At 55.2% G+C, this 13,066-nt stretch overlaps 1 protein-coding gene across 9 annotated transcripts in view; it reads left to right on the forward strand.

The window, feature by feature from the left end:
* The window catches only part of DLGAP2 (DLG associated protein 2), a 786,545-nt gene that overhangs the window by 719,163 nt on the left and 54,316 nt on the right, over positions 1-13,066 (forward strand). For all 9 annotated transcript variants that reach the window (XM_053900747.1, XM_053900746.1, XM_053900745.1 and 6 more), the window contains one exon: positions 9,268-9,487. In XM_053900747.1, coding sequence (XP_053756722.1) covers positions 9,268-9,487 — 220 coding nt within the window. The remainder of the gene's footprint in view (positions 1-9,267; positions 9,488-13,066) is intronic.

The raw sequence follows: 13,066 nt of genomic DNA on the forward strand, positions 1-13,066 counted from the left end.
GGGGCTCGAGCGAGCCGAAGACTCTCTTGCCCAGGCTGTCGCTGCCTCGTAGAGCAAGAGCCTGCTCATCTTGCCGTTTGTTGTCTCGTCAGAAAGCCGTGCTCCGGACCTCTTCTCCTACCCTGTCCGGGTTTTTCCTGTCCCGCAACCGAAGAAAGAAAGACCTTACTCGTTAATCAGCTCAGACGCGATTCCTCCTCAAACACAGGATGAGGTCTCCATCCGCCGCAGAGAGAATGCCAGTGACCCTTTGTCCCCCCATGACAAGGAAAGGACCGTTCCTGAGTCTGTACACCGGGGCCGTGCCGGCCTTAGCCCCGGACCCCGACCCTGGGCGAACCGGGACAGAGGGTCACTCCATGGTCCCAACTCAAATGCCCCTGCTAATAATAATGAAAACAGCAGTAACGACAGCAGACGGACAGCAACTAGACTACCGTAATTACCGACTTGATTGGGGACACACCCCGTTTCAGAGTAAAGCCCAAGGTGACGGCAGGAGGTGGTAGCTAAAGAGAGCGGCTGTGCCCAGAGGCACCCTTCCCCACGCCCGCACACCTGTCCTGAGAGGCCAGCGGCCTTTCCGCCTCCAGCAGCCGCGTCGCCAAAGTAGGGCCTCAGAGTCACACACGACCCACGAGGTTTGCAGCAGGGCCAGGTTTGCACTGCAGACGCTTTGTCTTTCTCTTTCCTCCTCCCTCCCTCCCTCCCTCCCTCCCTCCCTCCTTCCTTCCTTCCTTCCTTCCTTTTCCTTCTTTCCTTCCTTCCTTCCCTCCTTCCTCCTTTCTTTCCTTCCTCCTTTCCTTCCTCCCTCCCTTCCTTCCTTCCTTCCTCCTTCCTTCCTTCCTTCCTTCCTTCCTTCCTTCCTTTCTTTTCCTTCCTTCCTTCCTTCCTTCCTTCCTTCCTTCCTTCCTTCCTTTCTTTTCCTTCCTTCCTTCCTTCCTTCCTTCCTTCCTTCCTTCCTTTCTTTTCCTTCCTTCCTTCCTTCCTTCCTTCCTTCCTTCCTTCCTTCCTTCCTTTCTTTTCCTTCCTTCCTTCCTTCCTTCCTTCCGTCCTTTCTCTTCTTTCCTTCCTTCCTTCCTTCCTTCCTTCCTTCCTTCCTTCCTTTCTTTCTGGAGTGCAGCCAACAGAACGTTACCTTAGATTCAGGCTACACATAGTGATTTGACTCTTACACACTGTGCGGAGCTCACCATCTGTCCTGTTACGTTGCTGGTACAATGTAATGACCTCCGCCCCACCACGCCTGTTATTCCTGTGACTCATTTGCTCCATCAGAAGCCTGCATCTGCCACCCCTTCAGCCATTTTGCCCAGCCCCCTCCTCATCCCCCATCCCCAGCAACCATGTTTGTTCTCCATGTTTATGGGTCTGATTCCGCTTTCTCTCTGTTTTCACTTGCTCTCAACAAACAGATTCCAGTTGAACGCACACCATACCTCTTCAGACATTCCTGTGAAACTGGCCAGTTTCCCTGGGGCTCCTCATCATTATTTTCCAGACACATAAGCCATGTACTACCCTCAAGTATGTGTGTTTTTGGTGAACCCAAGCTGGGATTTCCAAAAATACGTCGGTAAAAAAAAAAAAACACTCTCACACCTTTCTGTATCTGAAAAGATTTGTCGTTGTAAATAATAGCAATAGAAGACCGGTTGGTTGTTTTACAGACTCTGATGACTTTGATTCCGATCGCTGAGTTCTAGGATAGGACTTTAACTTGCGCTCCAGTTTTAATTCTGAAAAAAGCATATAGTTCCTTAAGATACTCCCGGCACCCTGGTGGTGGGTGGGCCCGTTTCACTCGTGGGAACCGATCTGGAGTCATTGTGTGTCCGACCCTGGCCAGTGCACTCCAAGTCAGGGAGGAGGAGGCCGTTCCCAGTAACCGAGGACGATGCCTTTGGGGTGCTGCCTCTGGTGAACCCCTCGTGTCCCTGAGACACTTGGCTTGGTTGCTAAGCTGCAGAAGTTCACCCATCATCTTTAATACCCAACGTCTCTCGAGCAACAAACATGAAATTAAAAGTCTAACTGAGCCCCTGTGAGACTTGCTTATCTCTGAGCCATGCTGTGAGTTGAGCTTGAGTCTCTGAGCTCAGGTCCGGCTTCTCTGAGCTCACGAACCGGGGAAGAGTCCGCGTAGGCGTTTGGAGGGTCTGGGATGATGCCCTGGGGTTGCCGGCGGTGAGCGTCCGGGACGGTAATAGTGCACGTGCGGTTACCCCTGCCCAGTGACCAGCTTGAGGGATGGAATTTGTTTTTAACCACGAGAGTTCTCACCTGGAGGGATCTCACCGAAAACGCTAGAAACGCACATTGACAGGTTGCGTTTCGGGAGGTGTCGGCATGACACAGGCCACCCGGGTGCAGACGCGCTGTGTGCCTGGGCCGTCCCATCGGCGCCGACCCTTCCCTGGCCTTTCCTTATCTCCCTGGGGTTCACCAGTTTGTCAGCCCATCGGACAGGGGACCCCAGTGCTGTTCTTATTCTCAGCACGACGTCCCTGTGGTTTCAGAGAACACAGTGGGCTTGTTGGTTGTACCCCCACCGCATGTAATGTCTGTCCGGCTGGGTCTAGACCTTACCCGGAAGAATGACCACGTTCTCCATTTCCCAGAAACGCACGGGGAGCGATAGGCTTGAAGACCACCTAGTCCTCCACCATCTGGTAAACGATAGTATGCTGGCGGTGTGGTCCCCATCAGTGTGATGGGCTCTGCCAGTGACTGTCACCCAGGGCCACCCAGCAGGGCACGACCTTGTGGTTTCCTGGCACACGCAGTGCCCAGCCACATGAACCGAGCTGCTTCCCGGCTGCGCAGAGACTTGGGGACACACAGCAGCGAGGGAGGCCCTGGGTCTCGCAGCAGTCACCTGTCTGACAGCCAGGGCAGACCAGGGTTTCGTGTCTACACCTGGCATGTCCCACGGCCACCCATGTCCCACGGCACCCCAATCCCGTGCTCTGTGCCACCCTCCCATCCCCTCCATCCCCACCACACCGAGCAGCCTCCTTTCCTGCGTCACCTTGTCATCTTCCCACACCCCATGTGGAAGGCCTGTGTCCCACCTGGAGGGGTCACAAAGCCACGCAGATGCCCGCTGCCCACACATGCTGGCACTCCTGGGGTCGGGCGCTCCTTATGAGTCCCAGCCCCCTCCAAGCAAGCTGCAAGGACACATCCCTACTCATCTTCAGGCTGTGAAGTGGGTCCCCAGACCTCCCCCTGGCCCCTCACTGCAGACGGAAGGCACACGTGGGGAGGCACAGCTGAGCTGCGGTGCAGGAAGGGCACCTCAGCGGGAGTGAAATCACAGCCTCCAGCCAGCGGGGACCTGCCACACTCTCCCCCCACCCCCGGCTGTTCTCACCTTCGGGGCGGCTCTGATGCCTCCTGAGCTCATCACTGCTCAGGCTGCACATTTGCTTTGTTTCAGTGCATCCGCCATCAGGGTAATTCTGTTTCTTGGAACTAGCAGGTGGTGCTAGGGGTCTGGCGTGTCCTAGAACTTGCAGGTGGTGCTGGAGGTCCGGCGTGTCCTAGAACTTGCAGGTGGTGCTGGGGGGTCCGGCGTGCCCTAGAACTTGCAGGTGGTGCTGGAGGTCCGGCGTGTCCTAGAAAAGACAGGTGGTGCTGGGGTCCGGCGTGTCCTAGAAAAGACAGGTGGTGCTGGGGTCCGGCGTGTCCTAGAAAAGACAGGTGGTGCTGGGGGTCCGGCGTGCCCTAGAACTTGCAGGTGGTGCTGGGGTCTGGCCTGTCCTAGAACTTGCAGGTGGTGCTGGGGTCCGGCGTGGCAGGGACGCTGGGACCTCTGCATCCTGGCCGTGGAAGGGTCCTGGAGCTGGCAGGTGGTGCTGGGGTCCGGCCTGTCCTAGAACTTGCAGGTGGTGCTGGGGTCCGGCGTATCTGAGAGCTGGCAGGTGGTGCTGGGGGTCCGGGCCTGTCCTAGAACTTGCAGGTGGTGCTGGGGTCCGGCGTATCTGAGAGCTGGCAGGTGGTGCTGGGGGTCCGGCCTGTCCTAGAACTTGCAGGTGGTGCTGGGGTCCGGCGTATCCGAGAGCTGGCAGGTGGTGCTGGGGGTCCGGCGTATCTGAGAGCTGGTAGGTGGTGCTGGGGGTCCAGCCTGTCCTAGAACTTGCAGGTGATGCTGGGGTCCGGCGTGTCCTGGAACTTGCAGGTGATGCTGGGGGTCCAGCGTGTCCTTGAGCTGGCAGGTGGTGTTGGGGGTCCGGCCTGTCCTAGAACTTGCAGGTGGTGCTGGGGGTCCAGCGTGTCCTTGAGCTGGCAGGTGGTGCTGGGGGTCTGGCGTGTCCTAGAACTTGCAGGTGGTGCTGGGGTCCGGCGTGTCCTAGAAAAGACAGGTGGTGCTGGGGGTCCGGCATATCCTAGAACTTTCAGGTGGTGCTGGGGGTCCGGCGTGTCCTAGAACTTGCAGGTGGTGCTGGGGTCCGGCGTGTCCTAGAAAAGACAGGTGGTGCTAGGGGTCCGGCGTTCCCTAGAACTTGCAGGTGGTGCTGGGGTCTGGCGTGGCAGTGACGCTGGGACCTCTGCATCCTGGCCATGGAAGGGTCCTGGAGCTGGCAGGTGGTGCTGGGGTCCGGCCTGTCCTAGAACTTGCAGGTGGTGCTGGGGTCCAGCGTATCTGAGAGCTGGCAGGTGGTGCTGGGGGTCCGGGCCTGTCCTAGAACTTGCAGGTGGTGCTGGGGTCCGGCGTATCCGAGAGCTGGCAGGTGGTGCTGGGGGTCCGGCGTATCTGAGAGCTGGCAGGTGGTGCTGGGGGTCCGGCGTATCTGAGAGCTGGTAGGTGGTGCTGGGGGTCCAGCCTGTCCTAGAACTTGCAGGTGATGCTGGGGTCCAGCGTGTCCTTGAGCTGGCAAGTGGTGTTGGGGGTCTGGCCTGTCCTAGAACTTGCAGGTGGTGCTGGGGGTCTGGTGTGTCCTAGAACTTGCAGGTGGTGCTGGAGGTCTGGCGTGTCCTAGAAAAGACAGGTGGTGCTGGGGGTCCGGCATGTCCTAGAACTTGCAGGTGGTACTGGGGTCCGGCGTGTCCTAGAAAAGACAGGTGGTGCTGGGGGTCCGGCGTTCCCTAGAACTTGCAGGTGGTGCTGGGGTCTGGCGTGGCAGGGACGCTGGGACCTCTGCATCCTGGCCGTGGAAGGGTCCTGGAGCTGGCAGGTGGTGCTGGGGTCCGGCCTGTCCTAGAACTTGCAGGTGGTGCTGGGGGTCCGGCATGCCCTAGAACTGGCAGGTGGTGCTGGAGGTCTGGCGTGTCCTAGAACTTGCAGGTGGTGCTGGGGTCTGGCCTGTCCTAGAACTTGCAGGTGGTGCTGGGGGTCCGGTGTGTCCTAGAACTGGCAGGTGGTGCTGGGGTCTGGCGTGGCAGGGACGCTGGGACCTCTGCATCCTGGCCGTGGAAGGGTCCTGGAGCTGGCAGGTGGTGCTGGGGTCCGGCCTGTCCTAGAACTTGCAGGTGGTGCTGGGGGTCCGGCATGCCCTAGAACTGGCAGGTGGTGCTGGAGGTCTGGCGTATCCTAGAACTTGCAGGTGGTGCTGGGGGTCCGGCGTATCTGAGAGCTGGCAGGTGGTGTTGGGGGTCCGGCGTGTCCTAGAACTTGCAGGTGGTGCTGGGGGTCCGGCGTATCTGAGAGCTGGCAGGTGGTGTTGGGGGTCCGGCCTGTCCTAGAACTTGCAGGTGGTGCTGGGGGTCCAGCGTGTCCTTGAGCTGGCAGGTGGTGCTGGGGTCCGGTGTGTCCTTGAGCTGGCAGGTGGTGCTGGGGGTCCGGCGTGTCCTTGAGCTGGCAGGTGGTGCTGGGGGTCCGGCGTGTCCTTGAGCTGGCAGGTGGTGCTGGGGGTCCGGCGTGCCCTAGAACTTGCAGGTGGTGCTGGGGTCCGGTGTGGTGGGATCGCTGGGACCTCTGCATCCTGGCTGAGGAGGCACGCTTGCCTTCCCCACATCTTCCAGCCATGCCACTGTCTTATGGCCCCTTTTCTCTCTTCCTCTTGAAAAGCCTTCTCTGGCACTATGATGGCTTCCTTCTTAAAGGAAATTCTTAAAAACTGTGGTAAAATATCTGTAACAGAACTTTCCATCTTAACCGTGTTTCAGTGTGCAGGTCAGCGGTGCCACATGCTCGGACAGTGCCCCTCACCGTCCATCTCCAGACCTCTTCTGTTTGGCAGAATGCAGACTCTGTCCCTACGAAACACTGGCCGGTGTCCCCGGTGCCACCACCTCCGTGTCTCTGTGGACGTGAGTCCCCTGGACCTCCAGCCAGCGGACTCACCCGGCGTCTTTCCTTGTATGACTGGCTTCTTTCCCCCGGCAAGTGCCCTCACGCTCCGTCCACATCACAAGAACAGTCCACCATGTGCGTGTGGGTTTACAAGTATATGTCCTCCCCAGTCCCTGCCTTCAGTTCCTGTGGGTAAATATCCCGAAGTGGCCTCACCGGACCACAGCGGTTCTACGTTTAATCTCTGGAAGAACCGCCACCCTGTTTTCCACGGCGGCCACGTGCAGGGCCGTGTCTGCTCGCCATCTGTCATGACGTCTGCAGAGCCCACCCCCGGCTCTGCCACAAACTGGACAGTCACCCTGTCACTCCCACTTTCCCAGCTTGCCCCGCTTTGGCTGTTCCGTGCCCACATTTCCAGAAGCAGGCCCGGTTGTGTTCTGAGTTCACGGTTCACAAAGGGAGACAGAGGAAGCCTCAGGCCACACTGATTGTCTTCCATAGCTTTTACCCCACTGGCTTGGCACCCTCCTGGGATTCCCGGGGACCAAGCCATGCTTTGAGCCCCAATGTAAAACGACACCCACTTTTCCCAGTCCCCCTCAGGCTCGGTGAACGCATCAGCTCTCGGAGGACAGAGCATTTCAGGTCCTCTCTGGACCAAGTCTTGAGATCCTTCTCAACTACTTCTATTTGGGAGAAATGAGTCACCTTCATTTCTAGAACCTCACGGATGTGTTTCTGTAGCTGGAAGTACTAGCCAAGTGGTCCTCGCTGAGATTTTAGCCTTTAAGATGCACGAGCAGGTGTGATGGTGTCCTGCCTCAAGGACAGAGCTCCTGGCCCGCAGTGGGTTTGCAGGAGGGGGTCCGCGAAACCCCGCGGCCAGGGTGCTGGGGACGCTGGCGCCATCACTCAGAGTTTGGCCTTTTCAGGCTGTCTGATGCGGGTCTTTGACATAAATGGCATGAAACGATCTGAGGCTTCTTGATATAATTCCCCATAAGGGAAAACAGAGTGTAAGAAACGTGTAGTCAGAAAATGTCATGTTTCAACCCAGCAGGTGTGTGTCCCACAAGCTTCGTCACTGGGAACGTGAGGCTGTCATGATGGGAGTGTCGTGCTTTGTCCTGACCCTGATTTGTCTGCCCCTCTCCAACTTCAGAAACATTCTTCTGGTCTTTTCTGTCGATGCGACCCAGAGATTCTCCTCCTCACACTGGGGGCCAGGCAGCCCGCCTGCCTTCCTCCCCCCTGACGCGCGCGCACACACACACACACACACACACACACACACACACACACTTTCCTCCTCCATCTCCAGAACCAGAGAGGGTTATGCTCGCTCTGTGAAGGGAGCCATTTCCCAGCATGTCAGGAGCCCCACGTGGTGCCAGGCAGGGCCACGTCCAGGTCTGCAGTTAGAGATTCTGGAAGAAAGCAGGTTTTCCTTCCTGTCGGAAGGGAGATCAGCTTCTCTCGCCCACTTTCACCCTGCAAACAGGCAGAGCACAGGTACTGAGCTGGTGTCTTTATCTGTGAGCATCACGCAGGGTGTTCTGGAAGTCGTGGGTGGCCTTCCGGGCAGTGGGATAGCACATTGAGACATTGGTGTGTGAGAGGCGGACACAGCAGGTGCAGGACGGAGGCAGGACGGTGACAGCAGGGGGTGCTGGGTGTGGAGAAGCCACCTGAGAAGCGGGGCAGACGTCCCGGGCGGCGTGGGCCCCTCCCAACGCCCAGGGCAGGAGGGACGGCCGGGTACCGATCTGGAGGGACAGCAGAGGCCACGGGGTGCCCCCTCAGCCCTCGCCGCCTCCCTGTGCACTGAGCCTCCCCTCCCAGCCCCGGCCGGTGCACGGGGACTTCACCAGCAAGCATCCCACCCATGCATACGTGCTCACCCACGCGTGATTCCCCCGAGGGGTGTACCCAACACAGGAGTAGCCGGGGAGGGCTCATTTATCAACGTCCCTTTCAGCCTAACACATGACCCACCCCGAGAGCCCTGCCCGCGGACCCGTGAGCCTCCCGTCCTCACCGACGAGTGGCTAAGCCATTAAGCTTTTCTTTCCTAACGTCTCATCTGCTCTGTACCCCGTTCTCTTCATCCTGGCTCTCCTGCGCACCTCCCTTCACTGGGCACCCAGATGAAGCCTGTAGGTTTGGCTCTTGGGAAACGCGCAAGGATCACTACCCAAGAATGGCAGGAAAAGTGTGTCCCCTGCTAGCGCTCACTGACCCCATGCAAAGTCCCTCTAGCCAACCCGATGGGCGTGCCCCTGTGTGCCCGGCACCTGCAATCCCACGCCTGTCCAAAGCCTCGATGTTTTCTTAACACATTTGGACCTTTTAGGTTCCCAGGGTGACTCTATACCTGGAAATTAAATTGCAGGCATGAAAATTATACTTCACCTGCTAAATTGTCAAAGGAAGTGAGTCTCCTAACATCCCAGGCCGAGCAGCAGCACGGGCAGGACGCACATGGCACAGGCTGGTGACGAAGCGATGGACAGCCCGCTGGCCGTGTCTTTCTCTCCTGGACCCGCGGTCCTGCTGCTCCCTGGGGAGGAGATGAACTTCCTGCCAGATGTGTGCTTGGTTTCCACGACGATGCATAGAGGCAGGCTCAGCTCCTAGAGTTGCTGGGCCATGGACAGCCTGGAATGGTGACAGAGGCGCCGGGGTTGGGACGGAGTGGGGATCAGCAGCGTGTGCTCACTGACCGCCCAGGTGCCGAGCTCCACCCGCGTCCTGTCTTCTGTCCTGGACGGTTCCAGCAGGCCACCCTTTCAGCCACCCTCAGGGGCCCTCAGAATTTCAGTAACATCTCAGAAGTGACATTTTTCTTAGTGTTTGTGAGAAATAACCCAGTAAAAGCCCTTCCCTCAGCTTAATGGAGCCCCAAGGCCAATTTCCAATTAACTCTGCTGAAGAGACAGTACCTCAAGGTCAGGGTGAGTTTTGTTCTTTCTTTTTCTCCCGTGACCTGGCCACATCTCGCCATCACCTGTGCATTCTTGTTCCAGATGAGCGAGGCAGAGATGAACGGGCAGTTCGAGTCGGTGTGTGAATCTGTCTTCAGTGAAGTCGAATCCCAGGCCATGGACGCCCTGGACCTTCCCGGATGCTTCCGGACGCGCAGCCACAGTTACCTCCGAGCCATCCAAGCTGGTTACTCCCAGGACGACGAATGTATTCCTGTGATGACGCCCTCCAACACCACCCCAACTGTCAGGTCCACAGCAGGTAAAGCCGCCCTTTCTGCCTTCCTGGTGAGAACCATGCAGGGGTGCGGTCTCCATCCGGGAGGAGCAGGCACACCTTCGCCGCACACGCGATACACTCTCCGAACGTTTGGTAACTTTCCCAAATTGCGTTTGTCCCATTTTCCTATTTGCAACGGTCTTTTGAAACACTTCTTTTGTCGATAACCTTTCTTTTTCTCAGAATGCAATCTCTTAGGTATCAAAGTTCTTGCAAATAACCAGGTATAACTTCTGTAAAGTTTTCTGCAGGAAAAAAAGTTTAAGGGCTGACATTTAGAAAGCGACTGTGCTTTAAATACCAAGGTTTAATAGATTGCAGTAAAACTCGAGCAGACGTGCAGTGACTCCGGGGCTCCCTCACCTTCTCCTCCGGTCTGAGTGCCGAGTGCCGCCTGGTGGGCAGATCCATAAACATGATTCACTGCTTGGAGCAGATCCTTCCTTCATGTAAATTCACTAATCATCCCCTTCAGTGTCACAGTTTGCTTCCATTCTTATGGAAAACCATATCCACCCCTTTGAAAATTTACCACCTACACGAAATATCAGTGCCCAGTATTTCCCTGCGCTGTTACTGTTTCTGTAACATAATGAATATACATGGCCTGGAGAAACCATAAAACACAGCAAGCAATAAACATTCGCCGAGCCCCACATAAAGGCCAAGCGGAGAAAGTCAGAAACGGGCAGAGTTGGGGAGCGAGGTCATCTGAACACTGTCGGAGCAGGGAGGGGACAGTCTGAGAAGAGAGCTGTGGGGGCCTGGTGGTGACGAGGAGCAGGGTGAGGAGGAGGGAGGGCTGCGGCAGCTCAGGGAGGGGCATCCCCACCGTCCTGCCACTCAGGAGAGGACGGCACGTGGTTGGCTAGCAGCAGACGGGAAAGGACACCCTGGACGCCAGCCTTGTTTCAGGATGCCGGCCCTCGAGCACCTCAGGCTTGTCGACTTGCCGAATCTCAGATTTCAGAAGTAGGTGTGAATAATTTATCAAAGGGCATGTGTGTGTGGGTCCTCAGTGATCTTCTTGTGTGGCGGGGGGCACCCAAGTGGAGGGTTGGTGACACTTCTTGACCGTGAAGCCTTGGGGTGTTCGGAAGAGGCGCACAGCACCGTGGGGTGCCGCGTCCCCAAAGCACAACTCTGTGGAGAGGGTAGGGCAGTGCCGTGGGCATGCCCCGTGTGACATCTGTCACAGATGTGCCACTGTGATGGGGCCTGTGGGTGGTGGGACTGAGCCTCCAGGCCTCCTCCTAGGTGCCCTGTATCTTAGGAAGTCTGTGACACCCTGCAGCGAGGTCATGGACCACCCCCCACACCGTGGCCTTTGTGGGAAATGGCCACATGAGGAATTTAGGGAGGTAATGAACTTCACAAGCACTGCCTTTTAAAAAGTACACTTTTGGAGACCTTTACTGATCTACTCGCCAATATTTGTTGAATGTCTCGTATAAGCAAGTGACAGGCCCTTTCACGGTCTTCAGAAATGCTTTGAAACGATAATTACCTGGCAGAAAATGACTTTATCGTGTTTGTCGTTATGCGAGAATAAAAATAAGACAGTTTTCATAGAGATCACGCAAGAACCAGTGCAGAACTCACACTAAAATTCTGATTTGTGTCATTTTCCCGAACATGTTGTTGTGTTCCCAAAATGTACGCACCAAATAAGTCCCAAAACATACTTCCCTCCGGAGTTTCTACCAGACCTTGGCCTAGTTATTGAGCCCAGATCTCCTCCAGGCCAGAGGGGACAGGGTGCAGACTTGGGGAAGGGTCTGAGAAGCAGGTGACCTGCTGGGAATCTCATTCTGCAGAAACGGAAAAGGGGTCACTATTCCACCATTTCCGGTTTTACCCTAAGCACTGCATTTTTTTTTAATTTTTTTTTTATGTTTATTTATTTCTGAGACAGAGAGAGACAGAGCATGAGTGGGGGAGGGGCAGAGAGAGAGGAAGACACAGAATCCGAAGCCGGCTCCAGGCTCCAAGCTGTCAGCACAGAGCCCCATGCGGGGCTCGAACTCACAGACCATGAGATCATGACCTGAGCCGAAGTCGGTCACTCAACCAACTGAGCCACCCAGGTGCCCGACACTGCGTATATTGATAATCTCACTTCCCAGATAGAATTGGGAGGGTGTGCAGCAGTTGTCTGGTTAATAAGATGAATGAAAAATCCCTACCTGCAACATCATAGAAATACAAAAGTTTGGGGGAAAACCATCCAACGACACAGGATGTAAACGCCCGCTAAGCTTCTGATCTGATTCAGAGCTTCGTGTTTGAATCTTCGAGGCAAAATGTGATCTGTCGTTTTATATTAAAATAGTTAGAAGATCGTAGAGCAACATTGACATTTCATAGTTACATGGGTAGGTGTGTGTCTGTGTGTGTGTGTGTGTGTGTGTGTGTGTGTGGAGAGAGACAGATTATTTTGGCAAATTGATTTTCTTTTATGGTTCTAAAACTCTCTTGAAAATAATTCCAAAACAAGCTATTTTCAAAATCATTCACAGTGATTATTTGGAAGTCTCAGATGTATTTAAATATGTATTTAAATATGTTTCTTTTTGCGGCTTGAAAAGTGGAAGCTGCTGTCATGAGGCTACGTCCCCTTGAACAAGGATGAACGTGTGATTTTAATATGCATCTAGTAGCCATTAAGTACCAAATATGTGCATGAAAGGTTTGTTAAGAATGTGAAAATATGTGTCAGACATTCTATTTTAAACACTGACAGGTGGGCGCCACCAGGAATGGGTGGCTGGCTTGGAGTGACTGGATGTCACCTGTTTTCTCCCTCGGCCCTTAAAGGCACGTGGAGATTCAGCCGAAACAGAGTCCCTTCCTGTGCTGTCCAGGGACCCCCGATAGGCGTGGACCACGTTTCTCCTGCACTGTCTTTCATTATAAGGAATACACCTATCGATTAGTGTCCTGTCCTTAAACGGAGTGGTTTTCAAAACATCTAACTTTCATTTCACACATGGTTTCTTTCTCGTCGGTGAAATGATTTATCAGAAAGATTTACTTGTCTAAATATGCATTTCACCCAACTTTTCTAGGGAGAGCGTGTCATTGATATTATGGAGGAAAATGCTATGACATTAGATTATAATGATTTTTCTCTGGGTCAAAAGTTCTTTCAACAAGTGTCACAGCTGATTCTAGAAGTCATTAAAACAAAGGGAAAATCCATACAAAGCATGAACAGAGGAAACAGCCATAAATTTATTTTTATCCTGTTGTTTATATTTCAATAATAACCTGTCCCTCGGGGGCACGTAAGAATCTGCTTCCAAGATGTCCTGGCTTCTAGGGTCTGACCGCCTTCCTAATACGCCCCCAGCCACACGGCCCATTTCCGTCACCCACCGCGTCTCCTTCTCGGACTCTGGCACCCTTGCCTCCCTCATGTAAGGGCCTGTGATGCCATCGGGCCCCACACGACCCAAGGGTGGTGTGTAAGGTGACGTAGTTATAGTCCCAGAGATTAGATGTGGACATCTGGGGGTGTGGGCATCCAGACCACCCTAACGGGACTACCACATCGTTATA

Source organism: Panthera pardus, unplaced genomic scaffold, assembly GCF_024362965.1.
Source record: "Panthera pardus isolate Hobbes unplaced genomic scaffold, ASM2436296v1 HiC_scaffold_13, whole genome shotgun sequence".
Taxonomy (NCBI): Eukaryota; Metazoa; Chordata; class Mammalia; order Carnivora; family Felidae; genus Panthera; species Panthera pardus.